This window comes from Drosophila subobscura, chromosome A (assembly GCF_008121235.1).
Source record: "Drosophila subobscura isolate 14011-0131.10 chromosome A, UCBerk_Dsub_1.0, whole genome shotgun sequence".
Lineage (NCBI taxonomy): Eukaryota > Metazoa > Arthropoda > Insecta > Diptera > Drosophilidae > Drosophila > Drosophila subobscura.
Window position 1 is genome coordinate 12,291,083 of NC_048530.1, and position 14,872 is coordinate 12,305,954.

General features: G+C 47.7%; 1 protein-coding gene across 3 annotated transcripts in view; it reads right to left on the bottom strand.

The window, feature by feature from the left end:
* LOC117898872 (LIM/homeobox protein Lhx1) overlaps positions 1-14,872 on the bottom strand; it is a 72,901-nt gene that overhangs the window by 29,571 nt on the left and 28,458 nt on the right. For all 3 annotated transcript variants that reach the window (XR_004649161.1, XR_004649162.1, XM_034808557.1), the window contains exons 4-5: positions 6,121-6,311; positions 5,765-5,983 (exon numbers count right to left, since the gene is read on the bottom strand). Coding sequence is in view for 1 of the 3 variants with exons in the window: in XM_034808557.1 (XP_034664448.1) it covers positions 5,765-5,983; positions 6,121-6,311 (410 nt within the window). In the remaining 2 variants the exon portion in view is untranslated. The remainder of the gene's footprint in view (positions 1-5,764; positions 5,984-6,120; positions 6,312-14,872) is intronic.

The window sequence follows — 14,872 nt, forward strand, 5'->3', positions numbered from 1 at the left end:
CTGCCCCATAGTTTAGTAGGTGTTACTCTCCCAAAGAGAGCTCCTTGCATGAGGCGGCACAAAAATGCTGCGGGTTTCGATTTCGAATTACTTTTTGTTTTTGTTTTGTTTTATTTTGTATTTTTGTTTCTTTTGTATTTTTTTTCGTTTTGTGGTAGCCGGCGCCTCAAACTGAAATTAATAGCAAGTTGATGAGTTGTTGAAATTATAATGTTCCATCCATCCATCCATCCTCTCGCGGGGGCATTTGCCATGTCATGTTGTGCGGACGGACAGGCGCCGCAACCACTATATACAGAAATATACCTCCCTCCCTCCCTCCCTCTTGACTCTAACAATCCACCAATCCAAAGTAAATGCGTTAAATTAGCGGCTTTTGTGGCCCTTTTGTGAATGGTTCAATCGCCAACAACCTGAGGCAAGAGGTTCCTTTCAAGTTCTGCGGTCACCATTTGTTTTTGGGAGTTGCGGTGTGGTGTCTGGTGTGTGGTATCTGGACCCCGAATGTCAATGCAATCAAAACAGTTTCCGCTCAATTAATGGGGGGGCTGGCTGGCTACCATCGTCTGAAGATACATATTGCTGTTGCTGTTGCTGTTGCTCTTGACTAATTAGTTCAGCTATCAAAGAGCCATAAAACAGAGACTGAAAACTGAAACGAAAACTCTACACGAAAATAAAGTTGAACAAATTTGTCAACTTCCGACCCCAAACAGAAAACGAATCCAAATAAAAACGAGAAGGGACGTGTGAGACGCTTCTTACGCGTCACAACTTTTATACCCGGCACTCAGTACTACACTTTAGCGGTTATTTGTCCAATTTTAAATTTTTTCTTCATCTGTCATCTACATCAACAACACTACTCACGCCAACACGCTCCTTTAGCTCGCCACCCTCCCCTATAGACACACACTGCAGAGTCGCGGCAGAGTCAGCGGCAGAGGAAGCGGCAGAGGCAGCGGCAGAGGCAGAGGCAGTGACGTGTCAGGGGCCAGGCCATAAACAGCGCGAAGCAGAGTGTGAATGCTGCGGGACGGGGTGGGTTTGGCTACTGCAAATTAATTTCTTCATTGTGGCTATAATAATGATCCAATCGTATCCCAATTTGGTGATCTGATAGATATGGTCATTCCCTACGGAATGGCGTTTTTAGTTTTCTGCTATCTTCAAAATTGTAGATTTGGGAGGTTTTCGCCCTTTTGCGGAGGCGGAAGGGGGCGTGGCTCATTTTGAAATACACTTGTAACAGTGTGAGCATACAGAAGTCTGGATGCAAAATTTTGTGGCTCTAGCTCTTATAGTCTCTGAGTACTAGGCGCTCATCAGGACGGACAGACGGACAGACGGACAGACGGACAGACGGACAGACAGACAGACAGACAGAGACTCGGCTATTGATGCTGATCAAGAATATATATACTTTATGGGGTCGGAAACGTTTCCTTCTGTGCGTTACATACAACCGTTATGTGCACAAATACAATATACCCTATTTACTCTTCGAGTACCGGGTATAATTATTATAAATCTTAGCTCTGATAAATAAAAGGGGAAAACGACAACCGACGGACCGACCGACTGTAGGTATTTAAATCATGGGCTGGAAATGCTCTCGAATATGTTTCTGATTCGGTTGACAAATAAACGCCTCTGCATTGTCTGCGGCACTTGACAAATGTCCGACGACTCGCATCCGCGTCGCATGTGTATCTTTGTATCTTTGTATCTGCGGCTCAAACGTTGCTGTTGCTGTTGCTGTTGCTGCCGCTGAGACCTTTGGGGGCTGGCTTTGTCTCTGAATCTGGAATCTGGCTCTAAATCTGTGACTGTGGCGCCAGGCATCGCGCATGCCACATTAAAAATTTGTTGAGCTGCTTCGTCGACTGTGTGATTTCCCCCTCCCCTCACATCCCGCAACCCAATTCCCATATCCCATTTGTTTTTATTTGTTTATAATTTTTCAAAGCTTAAATGGAGCGTAAGCACCACACAAAAAAATAACAAGAAGAAAGAAAAAGAAACCATGGAAGTGCCGTAGTCGGGGGACAACAGGTTGAAGCTTTGAAGCTTGAGAAACGTTCATCATTTGAATGGATTGAATGGGTTGAATGGATTGATTGGTTCATATCTATATGGCAGTGGCACTATCTATCTATCAATTATCCAAATGGGGAAGCCGCACTCTTTGTTCTCTTTGTTTTATTCCATCGGGGCTTAAAGCAATGACAATGAGGTGAGCCTCATGACTGAATGTCCCTCAAAGTGCGTGCCAATAATTGTTGGAAAATGAAGTGAAGCATTTTGCATCAGCGCCCCATGGTAGGGCCAGTACAAAAGCAAGCGAGGGGGAACGTTGTGAGACGTTGCTGTTTCCGCGACTCAATTGAATACTGAAATAAAATCTAATCCGTATCTGTCCAAGTAAAGCGGTCCTCGGGCACTCGTTTTTTGCCATCTTTACTTTTAGTTCTATCCTGCCTTACAGCATTGGCGCACACTGTACCCCAACACATTGTTGTTGTGGCTTGTTGGAGGGAGTCTGGTCAAGATGCTTGATCTATGACTACCTTTGAAGTGCCACAGACGACCGTTCAACCTCTTCCATGTCAAAGTTCGAGGCGAACTGAAGGAAATCGAAGAAAAGGAAAGACCGAAAGGAGGAGCAGTGGGAGGGGGGGAGGAATAATGTTTGTGTTGGCGCCCAACGTGGGGCCCCCGTGCAACTAAACTTCTGTCCCGTGGCGCGGGACGTCGGCAAAAGTTCTTAAGAAGTTATTTTTTCTGTGTCATGCCCCCTCGCCTCCCTTGGCCAGACTGTGGCTGCTGGTGCTGCTGCTGGTGCTGCTTCTGCCCGTGCGTGCCCCTTCTGCTCTTCTGAGGCTCTTTTGTTGTTGTAAAATTTATTATAAAACTCACAGCAGGCGGGCACTCGACTTGACTCAACTCGACTCGACTCGAGTGGGGGGAATGGGTTGGTGGGGAGGGGCTGTAGAGCTGTGGAGCTGTACAAATTTCCCTGTTGACATCTTTTGGACCTCTCTCTCCCTCTCTCTCTCTCCCTCGGTCCATCCCCTGCTGCTCAGTTGATGAGCTGCTGACGAACTGCTCAAAAACTCTTTGATGCCACCATGGGGATCGGGTTACTCAAAGACAAGCCAGAGAGTTTTCGGCCCCCGAAAGTGGGTGCTACTTTCCATGGAAATCAGCTGGAAGCTCCCATCCGAATATATTGGGGGGGATGGTCATTCGATACGCTTGATAAGTGCTGCTGCAGTGTGCAGCAAACACATCTCTTTAATGAAGATGCAAATGTTTTCTCCCCTGCCCCTGACAGCTCACAGATGTCTCTCTCTGTGTCTGTCTCTGTGTCTGTGTCTGTATCTGTCTCCGCACCGATCATCGTCTCGTGAGACGATTAAGATCTGATGCTGTTGCCTCCTCTTCAACTTCAACTTGTTGGCATTTGTCACTTTCGTTTAGATCTGAAGAGGGACACCACACAGCACACACTGGTACATGGGCCCCCCCCGTTCCTCGAGAGAGGCTGTAAAGAGGTGTTGATTGTGTCACACTTGTCGCCTTTTCGAGAAGAACAGAACAGAAAAGAACAGCACAGGAGAGAACATAACCCGAGGAATCGGACACACGGCACAGCAGAAACAGAAGAAACGAATGCCGACTAAATATCCTTTAACTGTAACCAATGACACATCAAAGGGCCAGACACCGAACACCGAACACCGAACGGAGAACACGGAACACCGAAACACCGAAACCAAGAGACTTATGGGGCAGACAACAAGCCAATGGCTCGTTGCGCCTGCGTAATCCCCGTTAAGCACTAGAGTTCGAATTTGAATCGGTTTTTGGGTTGAAACAGCTGTGTGGCAAGCAGCGCGCAGGAGGCGGGGTGGATAACCTGTTGAACGGCTATGGTTACGGTTATGGTTATGGTTATGGTTATGGGTATGGTGCAAGGTGCAAGGTGCATTCCTAAATTTCATAAATTCCAACCACTGCTCGCTGCCATTGTTCTGGCAAACACGAACCTAATGATGTTGTTGAGGGATCCAGAACATATGCTGCGGATATCCTTGACAGCGCCGCACAACATCTGTGGGGGGAAAGGACTTGATTAGGATTCAGAGAGAGGTGGAGAAAGGAGCGTGGAGGAGGTGCTCGCTAGTTTGCTGACTGTCAATGGTTCCCACCTCTGAGCAGATGATGGATAGCAGATCAAGAGACGTGCCTGGGAATCGCCGCAGTCGTCCAGGCTTTTGCCTCCACTTAGGTTTTGCTACTCTAAAAATGCTTCCGCAATTAGTAGTCGCGACTGCCTCGGATAATTATTATGATATCCACTTTGGATTTTGCTCAATTTGTTAGCTGCTCCACGAGGCTTAGCCTGCCTAAATCCCATAAAAGAAAAACTTATTTACATAATCCGCCGACGGAAGACTCATTTTCTATGCGACTTTCACACACGATGGCAAGCGCTTCGGACATGCACTTTACATTGCATGTTAGCTAACCGCAGCTTAGCATTTTGCTGCCTTTCTCTGCGCTCCTCACTGTTAGGAGCGAGGGGACATTTAACCATTTAACATTGCATGTTAGCTAACAGAAAGATCAGTCTCACTGTCAAGAGCGAGGGGGCACTTAACATGGAATGTTAGCTAACAGCAACTAAACATTTTGCTGACTTTCTTTGCACTCCTCACTGTTAGGTGGAAGGGGGCACTTAACATTGCATGTTAGCTAACAGCATCTTTACACTTTGCTGCCTTTCCTTGCGCCTCTCACTGTTAGGAGCGAGGGGGGAAGATCCTTCTCCTTCTGCTTTTGTTTTCCTTTCTTTTTTATGGAATTTTTATTCTTTTGGCATACATAAAGGGCTCTGTCTCTTGGACTGCGACTGGGTATTGGGGTCTGGGATGTTGCATGGCGAACATTGAACTTCCGTTTTTAGTGCTCTGCCACGCCCACGCTGCCACAACGGCCACCGCCCCACTCATTCAGTTTGCTTTTCGCTCTCTTTTCGGACAGACATTAATTTTATTTTTATTGTATTTGGTTTTGGTTTTGGCTTTGGCTTTGCTTTTGGTCTCCCATCGAAAAGGCCAAAGCAATGAAGCGTTGCAAGGCGGCACGGCGCACAACGTTGAAAAATCGCGTCCGACTATTTTTTATGATTTTCGTTGTTGCTTTCGTTGTTGTTTGTTTTATTTGTTGAAGCGGTGCGGTGACCGCGTTTGCTTTAGTTTAAACATTTGCCAGTCAAAGCGCGTTTAATTTATGCCTTTTTTATGCTGATGAAACCCCAGCCTCAGACCGGGTACACCACTTAGAGGCCAGGCCGCACTGTGGACTAAAACATAGTCGATCGTCGTTAAAGCACTGTCTGCCCCCAACTCTGGCTCTTCCTGTCTCCAAAGAAGGGTTTATCTTGTGATATTCCAACAAAATCCAACACAGATCTCAATGCCACCAAAGTCCAAACCGGAAACTTTCTCCAAGCAAGACAGAAACAGAAACAGAAACAAGAACAGACAATTTGTGTCTATCCCTAACACAAGCCACATCCCTGGCCCTCCATGACAATCCTTTCGACAATGATGGACTGTTGATTTCGTTTGATTCGTTTTGAGCTGTCCGCTGACAGCGAGGGCTGCAGCGGGGAGTACGTGAGTAGGGGGTCGCCTTGTCCCTGTAAACACCAGCGAATGGGACTGTGGCGTTGCGATGTTGGACCTGTGCTCACCTGTATGACGCGCATGGGCAGTCCCGTTTCCTTGGCCAGTTGCTCCCTAATGTGGCGTGTCGGTTTCGGTGTCTGATTGAATGCCGTTTTCAGTACCTCCAGCTGTTTGGCCTTGATGGTGGTGCGGGGACCGCGACGCTTCGAACCATTGGCATCGTCGGGACTTTTGTTCTCCGCCTGTGAATCGCCGCGACCATCCGGATCCCCATCCAAGGAGCCCTAGACAGAGAGAGAGAAGAAAGAGAGTGAAGCTCATAATCATTTGCCAATCATTAATCAAGAGAGAGAGAGAGAGAGAGCCCCCGGGCCATCAACATTCAGCAACAATTTAATGATCGACTGATGCGATCCCTTACCTGATCTGAGTCGTCATGGGTATTTTTGCTATCGGTGCTCATGCTTTGTACTGATATATCCGATGTGCCAAGCGGTCCACCCGCTGAGTCTGGGCCATTCGGTCCGAGTACGCCCAATCCAAGTGCCGTGGCCCGCAAATGCGGCGGATCATCGTCGTCATCGTCTTCGCTCGCCGAGCCCATTAATGAATCTACAGACAGAGAGAGAGAAGAGAGAAGAGAGAAGAGAGTGGAAAGGATGAGTACAAATTGGCTTAACAAATGGCAGAAGGAGGACTTCTAGTTCTTGTGTCATGTTCGTTCCTTTCCCATTGAGAGGCACTTAAAATACAATTGCAATAAATAATATTTGTGCGGGCATAAGCCGTAAACGACGCTCTGATTCTCCTCTCATTTTTGGTCACGTGTCGCCATTTCATGGTCTAAGTAGCTGCCTGCCTGCCTGCCACACAGCCACTGGGGGCACGTGTCAACTGCTGATGCCTATATAAGTTGATTAGGGACTCGGCAGACCTGGTTTGGTCTGCTCTGATCTGTGGGCCATGCAAAATGCTGACACGCGTCCCTGTCCGTCCTGCTGCACTCTCTGCTCCAGATAAGCGCCACGCCACGAGCACCACGAGACGCCACGAGACCTGCCACTAGCCAGAAGATACGCATTGGGCTGTGTGTTGAAACGTGTCACTCATGGAAATCGCTCGATTCGATTGTCTTTATCTAGCGTCACAGACAGCACAGCACAACCCCCGAAATGGGAGAATGAATCTCTGCCAGTGCCGCACACAACTGGTCCCCGGGGGGACACCTGACAGACAGCCCCAGAGACTTCAACTCTGAGAGGCAGAGACACTGAGGCAGAGCCAGAGACCCCTTGGGACAGTTCGTTCTCGCAAGGCACTTGCCAAAAATAAATTACACTTTATTATGCATAATCTAATCCGCACCAGATGCGACCAAGCGACAGACCGATGTGCATCCCGTCCATCCATCCGCATCTATTCATCCACCAGGGGGTAGGTTGCTTCGTTGTTCGCTCTGAAGGGGCATATGCCGCAAATTAGGTTGCAGGCAACAGGAACAACAACAACAGCAGCAACTGGGGAAGAAAAACCCATTAAACCGAGACCCAGGTGCCTCTCCTCCGATTCCTATTCCGATTCCTATTCCGATTCCTATTCCTATTCCTGCCACCTGTCAAACTAGCGCCAGGAGATCCAAAAGCTTAACGCATTCTGAGCTTCACAGATGAGAGGATGAGGCTGATGCGATGTGGAGTTTCGAGTCGGGACGAGACGAGACGAGACCAGAGCTATGATGACCACAATCATAATCATAATGAAGATGAGGCACAGTCATCATCCCGCCTCCCTGCCTGCCTTGCAGTCATCATCATCATCAACTCATCCGTTGAAACCAAAACCATTGCTTGGCAGATTGGACATCATCTCTTGAGCCTACAGCTTAGGCTCTTGGCTTTTGGTAACTCTGAGGCACACTGAGGAGGCAGCTTAGAATAATAAATACAAACTTAAAAACAAAAACAAAAGGTTCAACCTGAAGCAAATGTTGCTGCATTATTGGTTGTGCATTTTCTTGAGCGTTAATTATTATCCATTGAAATATATTCCGCATAAAAGATCAAAGTGCTCCACAGCGCTTTGACCTTTGCTCATAAAATTTTACTTGTACAAAAATACAAATCCTGAAAGATGAATCCAGAATATGTTGAGTTTTCTTCATGCATTGAAAGTGCATTTCCCCAGTGCAAGCAAAAACATTTAAGAAACTCCTTTTGGGTGAAATAAAATTTAAATCATTTCCAAGAGTTGTGCCTCAGTGCCAATGCCACTTGCCACAAGTCCTTTAGCCCTCTCTCTTTGTGTGTGTGTGTGTGTGTGTGTGTGTGTGTGTGTGTGTGTGTGTTGGGACAATTGACCCGCAGTGAGACCCGTGAGACGACCCACCGACAACCACCAATGGAACAAACGAAACGGAAATTTCAAGTGTTTACCAGCATCGCTTTAGTCTTTAGTCGCCTGTGCCACATGCCACACAGAGCACACCCAGCCCAAATGGTGCGTCTGCCACTGCGATTCGATGCCATTCCATATGGGTGGTGGCAGGCGGGGAGGGCGCTTCGAGCGCTTCAAGTTGTGTTGTAAACACATGTTAATAAACACGCGGACCAGAGACCCAGCAAGCAGAGCTGCCACACGGCTTGAGGGTGGAGGGGGTTGAGGGTTGTCACTACCAGCAGCAGCAGCAGCAGCAGCGGCAGCAACAACAGCTTGCAACAAGCAGCGGCAGCAACCAACAAAAGCAACAACAGCTCGTCGCTTTCGAGAGCATCACTCAAATTAACTTTGAAAACCATTCAGGAACACTTCATTTGATTGCCACAAAAACCGTTGCTGCCACAGCCACAGCCACAGCCACAGCGACGCGGCAACAGAGAGAGAGAGAGAGAGAGAGAGAGAGAGAGAGAGAGAGGGAGAGACCTTCTGCCGCCCGCCCCCTTGCGCCACAAGCAGTTGTTGTTTGTAATTGTTGTTGTAGCAATAGCAATTATGCCATTCGAAGCAGCAGCAGCAACCCTCGCCCAAAAGGGGGTGGCAGGCAGGCAGGCAGGCAGGCAGACAGCAGCCAGGCAGCCAGGCACTGGCAGGCATTCCCACCTCCCCCTCCCATGCAGCCATAGAAAAGTTCAAACACTCATTTTTCCGCTTAGAAAAATATTTCAGTAACCTCTGCGGGGGCGCCCTGTCCCGCCCCCCCTCTCTGTACTGTTGTCCTGTTTGTCCTAGACAAACATCCCAACCAGCGGCAGGAAGACGAACAAGTGCAGCATCAGCATCCTCAGCCTCATTTTCTGACTGACAGTTAAGCAAACAGACAGGCAGTTAAATAAACAAAGGCGCCTTGCCTCATCACTCTGACCCCGCGGAAGGCGTGCCTGGGAATCCTTTGGGCATCATCTGTTTGCATAGCCACAAGTGCGACACACAGCGACAGTTTTCGGCAGCAAGTTGCACCTCTGCAAGAGCTCGTACTTTACTCCTTGCTCCTTCACTCCCCCGTGGCTCGTATCATTAAGTACTCGTTATGTGTGCCCCAGGCCAATGCCGATGCCCGCGCTTCCACTCGCCTGGAAATAGTTGTGTCACGTGAATCGAATCTACCTGTCATTGCGGCAGGAACAGCTTCCTCAAGCGAGAGAGTGAGAGGGGGGGAGGGGGAGGACTGCCACTGGCAGTGCTTCAGCCAGTGCCACCCTCTTTTGCAACCCCCCCAAATCGACATAGACAAAGCGCACACACATTAATTTCGAATTAGTTTTGCATCATGTGGTTCACGATGCAGAAAAATCGACTCCACTCTGACGGGGTAGAACGAACCTTCCCTTTGCCTTTGTCTTCCCCCCCTCAAAACAGTAAGGAAAAGCGACTCCAGCGACGCTGCTCCACAGAGTAGCGTGCCACAAGGAGGCACTGGGATTCCTTCGTGTTTATGGGCAACTATTAAGTGCACAACGTAGTGCGGCATGAAGAATGCGGCATGGGACGTGGAACAGATCGCTGGATTTTCTACATGAGCGCATACTGAAAGTCGTTTGCCGTCGCAACTCGCAACGTTCCTGCCTCTTCATTCCATTCATGCAGCGCGAGACCGTGTGGGGAGTGTGGAGTGTGGAGTGGAGTGGAAGCTGCAAAGGATGGAGTGGAGTGGAGTTCGTTCCTCGAGTTTGTTGGCTGTAAAATTAGGTTAATTCCTGTCAGTGCGTCGCTGATTTGAATTGTCACACACACGGGACAGACCGACAGACCGACAGACAGACGGGATACATGAGAGCCACAGATACAGATACAGATACAGATACAGATACTTATGGTCTCCGTCTTGGCTGTGGGATTTACATTGAATGCCAGCCACATTGACGTTCGCTGACGTTTCTGCTGCTGCCACAAGTCTCCCATTCCCATACCCATACCCATTCCCATCTACCAACTCCCAGATGCAGGCCGCACCCCGATCTCGCGGCTTAGTGGACGACGACTCTAATCCCCTGACTGCCTGTCTCTCATCCTGCATTCATGTGTATTCTGTGTGCGTCTGTCTGCAGCTCTTCTTTCGCCTCTGCCTCAGTCTCAGTCTCAGCCTCTGCCTCTGTCTCTTGCCACACATGACAGTTGCGCAAGCAAAAAAAGAGTGTCATCGGGTGGAAAATGTTATGCAATTCCATCTCTGGGCCGATTCCATAACCGATTGACAAGTCATTCAGCTGAAACGGGTTGGTACAGGGGGAGTGATTGCATTCTGAAATGTTTTGCGATTAAAACCCACGAAGATATTGCAAAGTAAATCAAAATATTTCAAGTATAAGGCAAAACAAAATGCTAACGCCATGGTCTTGTATTTGATGATTAGCATTAAACTTGATTTGATTCAGCAAACATTGAAAAATAAAACTCAACTCCTTAAGTGGTTCAACAGAGGAGCTATTGGCCATTGAAAAATGGTACCTTTCGGTATTCGGCATATCAAAAGTAGATCCCCTTTCGCTTTGGCTCTTCCGTTGCCTCAGTGTTTTCTGTAAGGATTCCGTTCAAATTCCCATTCCCATTGCCCAGTTTTACTCCACGAACTTCACGAAGTTTATTGTTTGCTTCTAAAGTGCCAAACAATACGAAGTTGCAGACCTCTTCTGCCTCCTGCCCTGCCCCTTTGCTCTCTGTAGAGAGCTCCACTGAAAACATCATCAAAAGTCAAAGTCACAAAAACTCAAAAACTGTTTCTGACACTTTGAGCGGCGACGGCGATGGCGATGGCAGCCCCCGACGGAATCCCCTGAGACAGATATCCCGTGTGGAGGTTCTGGAAACTTTTGGGAGCCCAAAGCCAAAGCCAAAGCCAAGGCAACGACAAATGAATTAAACAAATGTTTTGCCGGTGTGTGTGTGGCTGTGTGTGTGTGCAACTATTTGCGAGGGTGCAACTACAGCAAATGCCACAACAATTTGTAATGCCGCATCAAAGCATGAAGTGAGAGAGAGAGAGAATCGTGGCACCCTCCGTTCCGTTCGCTCCTTCAGCTGCAGCTTGAGGCACTGAGGAAGGAACCCCATATTTGGGGTGTGGGCTGCGGTGGTTGGCACGGGGCACGGTGCATGGGACAGCCAGGGGGTTGTGTGTTTCCACTTGACTGAACAGCATGCCAAGTGGCCAGAGAGGGGCAAGAGTTCCAGTGAATGAAGCAGCACGAAAGCAGGGCATGGGGCATGAAGCAGCACCAGAAGGAGTTGTGGCAAGCATGAACGGGGGGGGTCTGTAGCTGGGGGTGATGTTTGTCTATAAATTTTAAATGTCTGTGCACGCAACACACACAAATAGAAATTAAGTGCAAACTACCACAAAAGACGAGCCAGAAACTTGAGGAGAAACAGCAAGTTTTCGACAGCTTTCGGACACTCATTACCAATGACCGGAGGGGCCCAAAAAAAGGAGACAGAGAGAGAGTAGAGCCTCTCTCTCACCCTCTGTGTGTGTGTGTGTGTGTGCATGACCTTGACATGCGTTGCCACTAAATGCCACAGACATACGACGCTTCAAACCTAAAAAAACACTAACCAGTAGGGTTTTTAGACAATTTTTCAGAGCATTTCCATGCAGCGAAAATGCGTAACTTTTCCATAAAATTCCACAAACTTTTTTACCTAATTTTGTACTGGGTTTTGCTTGCATCTTTTTTGGCACAATTTTCATTTAATCTCGAACTTAGTTGGCCATATTTAACATGGTCTTTCTGAGTATCCGTTTCGTTTCTGCATCTTTTTGCAAGCAAATCGTACGCCGCCAAAGGTATCGAATGCAAGGCATTGCCTCTGCCCCATGTCGCGAAAGAAAACTCTGTGTTTTGATTGGCATTACGAAAGACAACGGCTACAAAAACATTTCAACCATCGCAAAAAAAATCACAAAACTGAATATCTTATGAATGGCCGTGGCTCAGCCTCAGCCTCAGCTTCAGCCTCAAACGAGCGAATGGGAGTCCAAGGGGTTGGTTGGTTGGTTTCCTTTCTCGTTTCTTGTTTTTTTTGCTGTTGTTTTTGCTGCTGTTGGATAAACGAAGAGTACGCTCTGTTACCTCGCCGCTTGTGTTGTGTATTTTTGTATGTTGCATGCCACAAGCGGGGCAGGGGCCATTGCCACAAGCGACAAGTAAAACCGGCCGCATTTTGTGGGCATTTGTAAAGTGATCCTTTTTTTTGGTTCCTGTTGTGTTGTTGTGTTTTACAGGAACACAGTGGAATGCAGAGACCACGGCAAGGACCCTTTTCGCTTGTACCTTGCTGCTTGGTCCTTAGGTGTTGTTTCTGTTGTTGTTGTTGTTGTTGTTGTATCTACTGCCTAAAGCAACAGGATTTGGCAGGCGGAGAGGCCGCACACCACCGTCGAGCGCGTTGAGCTGTGCCAAAAAGGATTTCACCTCCTGGATCCTGGGATCACTGTTTTCCATTTCCATTGCTGCTCCTGTTTTATATTTAAAATTGTGTTCCCTGTGCTGTTGTTGTTGCTGTTGCTGTTGCTGCTTCTTATATATAAACACACACACACATACATACATATGTACATTTATCCTTTTTCCTTTGCGCCTGAAATTGATACCAAAGTTGCGCCTTTTCCCAAAAGGCCTACACACTGCCTGCCCTGCTCCTGCCCTCCTTCCTTTTCGAAAAGCGTTTTGTTATTTTTATTTTTATTGTGCTTGTAGCTCTCTCTCTCTCTCTCCCTCTCTCTCTGTCTGCGGCTCTCTGTGCTGTTGTGTTATTCTTTCATTTCAACGCGCCTGCCACACAGAAAGCAGCAACAACAAGCAAAACCAGCAGCAGGAACAGGAGCAGGAGCAGGACCCCGTGCAACACTGGAGCCAAAAGGTGGAACTCCTTTGCTGAGCGACGAACCAACTGACAGGAGGACAGCAGGAGGACAGCAGGAGGAACAACAACAGCAGCAGCAGGAGGAGGAGGAGCAGGAGGCAAGGCATCAACAAAATGGCGTCTAAATAGAAGGAACGAAGAAATGAACAGAACGAGAAGCAAGAGCAAAAGTAGAAGTAGAAGCAGAAGGAAGTAGAAATGATAAGAAAGTGAATGAAAGGAAGGGAAAGAGAAGAAAAGGGAAAGGGCAACAAAGGCAAACCAGAAGGCGGCAGCGGCTGGCTGGTCTCACCTCATTTCGGGTATTTACCCAATGAAAGGAATTTGCAGGAACAATTGAAACACTTTAACGTGAAAATCCACAGAAGAGTGGATACAAATTTCAACTAAGAGACTCGAAAGTTCAACATTTTAACAGAAATTGAACATCAACATCTTTCTTCATCTTAAGGTTTCTTTAATGGTAAACTCTTACACGTTTTTAATGAACTCAACAGATCTATTTCAAATGATTTCTATTTACTTATTTGGGAAAATGAAGAGATGAAGTTTCCATTGCCGAAGCTTAAAAATAAACTGCCGAAGGTATTTTAGCTTCATATTGAAGTTTCTTCAATGCCACGCTCAAGTAGAACTATCTTTAATATTCCATTAGCAACGAAAATGGTTTCAGCTGATTCTAACCAACGATTTCCATCCAACTTTTTAGCAGTAAAAAATAACAAAAGCCCAGCGAGAGATTTATGGGAGCACAAAAACCTCAACCAGAAGTCCTAGGCAATGGCGAACCTGGCGAACCAATCCCTAAATTTGTGTATACATATGTACATACATCTGTGTATATATAGGACATATCATATCCCTGACAAATATGTTGACAACGCGAACACGACGGCCGACCACACACAAGCACACACAAAGGGGCACGAACGATGAGCGACGGTGTGGCATCTGCATGAATTGTAAATGAATTGATGCGCTTTGTTGACTTTTGTCAATTGGGATTATAGCCCCTGCCCCTTCCCCTGCTCCTGCCTCTGTCTCTGTCCCTGCCCCTGGATCTGAATTGTGAATTTGAATCCAGGTCGCTCTGCTCTTTGCAGCCATTGGCAATGCCATTGCCATTCCGCGATTAACAATTGGCTTAAACCGTGCCAAACAAAGTGTCGAAAAGCGAGCCTAAGCCGAACATCGAACCGAAAAACAAAAACAACAAAAAAAACAGCAGAAAAACCAGAAAAGATCCGCAAGACGAACGACACAATTTTCGTTGTCTACCTGCCCACGCGATCGGCTGGGAGATCAGAGATCAGCGCGCCTAGATTATGAATCCATCCATCCAGCAAACGATCCATCGAACCATCCAGCCAGCCATCGGGCCATCGAGCCATCGAGCCAGCCATACCCCGTCAGGGGATTTGTAAAACAGATCTTTTTACGGATTATAAACAGAAACCGAACCGAGAACAGAGCAGAGCAGAGCCGAGAAGCAGCAGCAGCAGCAGCAGCCACTCTTGAGGTTGGTTTTTGTGGTCTCTTGACAAAAGGCCCTGATTATTGCGTGCCAAGGCAGAAAAGCAAGCCCAGTGACGGGATCGGGCTCGGGCTCGGGCTCGGGATCTGTCTGTCACTGATCTTCCGCAAAAGCGGGGCCTAGGGATTATCCGAATTTGTATGTAGTATCCGCCACGCGTTTGCCTTTGCAATGTGCGTTGTGCGATGTGCGGTCTGCCGTGTGTGTGGGTGAAAAGTGAAAGTGAATTAGTTATTTGCTTAGACGGGGGCATAGCCATAGCGGCACTCTGAGTATTTCCCGT